The following is a 1750-nucleotide window of genomic DNA, read 5'->3' as shown; positions in this document are numbered from 1 at the left end:
GGATGATGGATGGGTGGATGGATGATGGATGGGTGGATGGATGGTGGATGGATGGATGATGGATGGGTGGATGGATGATGGATGGGTGGATGGATGATGGATGGATGGATGATGGATGGGTGGATGGATGATGGATGGGTGGATGGTGGATGGATGGGTGGATGGATGATGGATGGATGTTTATGGGGTGCTGTTAATGTTACACAGTTAAAAATTAACAGCAATAATTTGGCATATTTAGTCATAAGAGGAGATAAATGGGGTTTCAATTTCCAAGGTCATATTTTCACCAGGTTCATTCATTTGTAAATATTACAAACTAAATATTTTATTAGCATGCTAAATATTTAGTTTATTAACAAAGCTTTAAGTTGGCAAGGAAAGTCAGTATACAACTGAGCTAAATATTCAGTAAGCAAGCTAATTGTTTAGCTTTAGCTAAATGTTTAGCTTGCTAGATACAGCTGATGTTGATTCTTGACAGTGATTTACAGTAAGTCAAGCAGCAGCTGAAACATTTTCATAATGTCTGGAGCTTCATTGTCGGAGAAAGTCGGATTTGTTTCTCTGTTTGTCTTGTTCTTTTCTTTATTCCGGGTCGTTCTATTTGCTTCCCAGGTATTCCCAAACCTCGAGCATCAGGAGTCGCTCACATTCCCACCGCCTCCATTCCCAAACCATCATCCAATCAGCAGTCAGCCCCCGGGTCGGCATGGCGACCACCTGCTCCCGCCGCCTCCAAGCTTCCTGTGAAAGGCGTGCCGGCCGGGCTGAGCTCCTCGTCTCTGGGGAGCAGCGAGAACAACGTGGCCAGCAGCAAAGGTGAGAGGGGCGGGGCTTCCACATCCACTTCCTGTCTCCCTCTGGACTTCCTGCGTCTCTGCCGCCATTTAAGCAGGACAGATGTAAAACAGTCGGGTTGCTGGAGTGAAATAACACTGTCATCATCTGCGCCAACCCTGCAGAGACCGGGAATGTGAGCAAGTTGGGGTCAGAGGTCACATGTGGTAGAGATCCAGAGCTGGTGTCTGAGCACTGCTGCACTCTAAAAATGACTTCCTGTTCCTCTTTAGTTCAGAGAAAGTATAACTGCCAGAAAGAAAGAAACATTTAGTTTCCATATCTGTGAAAAATCCTGATGCAGAGGAGGTTTTGGGGCGATTCCCAAAGATTACCTGAAAACAGGTAAGTATCAGGTGCTCAGGTGAAGGAAGACGCTTCGCTCGCTCCGACAGGAATCTCAGTTGAGTTTTTCCTAATTTACTGCTCTGTTCAGGACTAGCATATGGCTAGATTAGACGTACAAATATAAGATGAGGTTTTCAAATGTTTTAGCACACCTTAGCTTAGCTGCATTTGCTTCAGGTTAGCTTAGCCACAAACTTTAGCTTCAACTTTAACTTTATTTAACTGCGTTTAGTTTAGCTTTCCTTAGCTTTGCTCACCTTAGCCTGTCTTAGCCTTAGGTTTTCATTGTAGTCTACCTGTACTTAACTTCGTTTGGTTTACCTTTGATTAACTTAGCTTAGCCTTCCATACGATAGCATTTACTTTAGCCTATTTTAGCTAATGTTTGCTTAATATAAACTTACCTTACTGCAGTGGTTCCCAAACTTTTTCTTCTGCGCCCCTCCCCCAGTGGTTTCCAAACATTTTCTGTGCCCCCCTATGGATTACAAATGGCTGTCTGGTTGAAGACGCGTGTGAGGGGGGGGGAGGCATCGACTGTTTTGGGGGCAAAATGAATGTA

The 1750-nt window shown here is 44.5% G+C and overlaps 1 protein-coding gene across 4 annotated transcripts in view; it reads left to right on the top strand.

The window, feature by feature from the left end:
- Window positions 1-1750, top strand: part of LOC106935604 (microtubule-associated tumor suppressor 1 homolog) — a 61032-nt gene that overhangs the window by 25553 nt on the left and 33729 nt on the right. For all 4 annotated transcript variants that reach the window (XM_015016151.1, XM_015016152.1, XM_015016150.1 and 1 more), the window contains exon 5: window positions 619-822. In XM_015016151.1, coding sequence (XP_014871637.1) covers window positions 619-822 — 204 coding nt within the window. The remainder of the gene's footprint in view (window positions 1-618; window positions 823-1750) is intronic.

This window comes from Poecilia latipinna, unplaced genomic scaffold, assembly GCF_001443285.1.
Source record: "Poecilia latipinna isolate Pla-1442-1.1 unplaced genomic scaffold, P_latipinna-1.0 Scaffold1986, whole genome shotgun sequence".
NCBI classification, from domain to species: Eukaryota; Metazoa; Chordata; class Actinopteri; order Cyprinodontiformes; family Poeciliidae; genus Poecilia; species Poecilia latipinna.
Note: the sequence above shows the minus strand (reverse complement) of the source record. Positions and strands in the feature narration are given on the sequence as shown.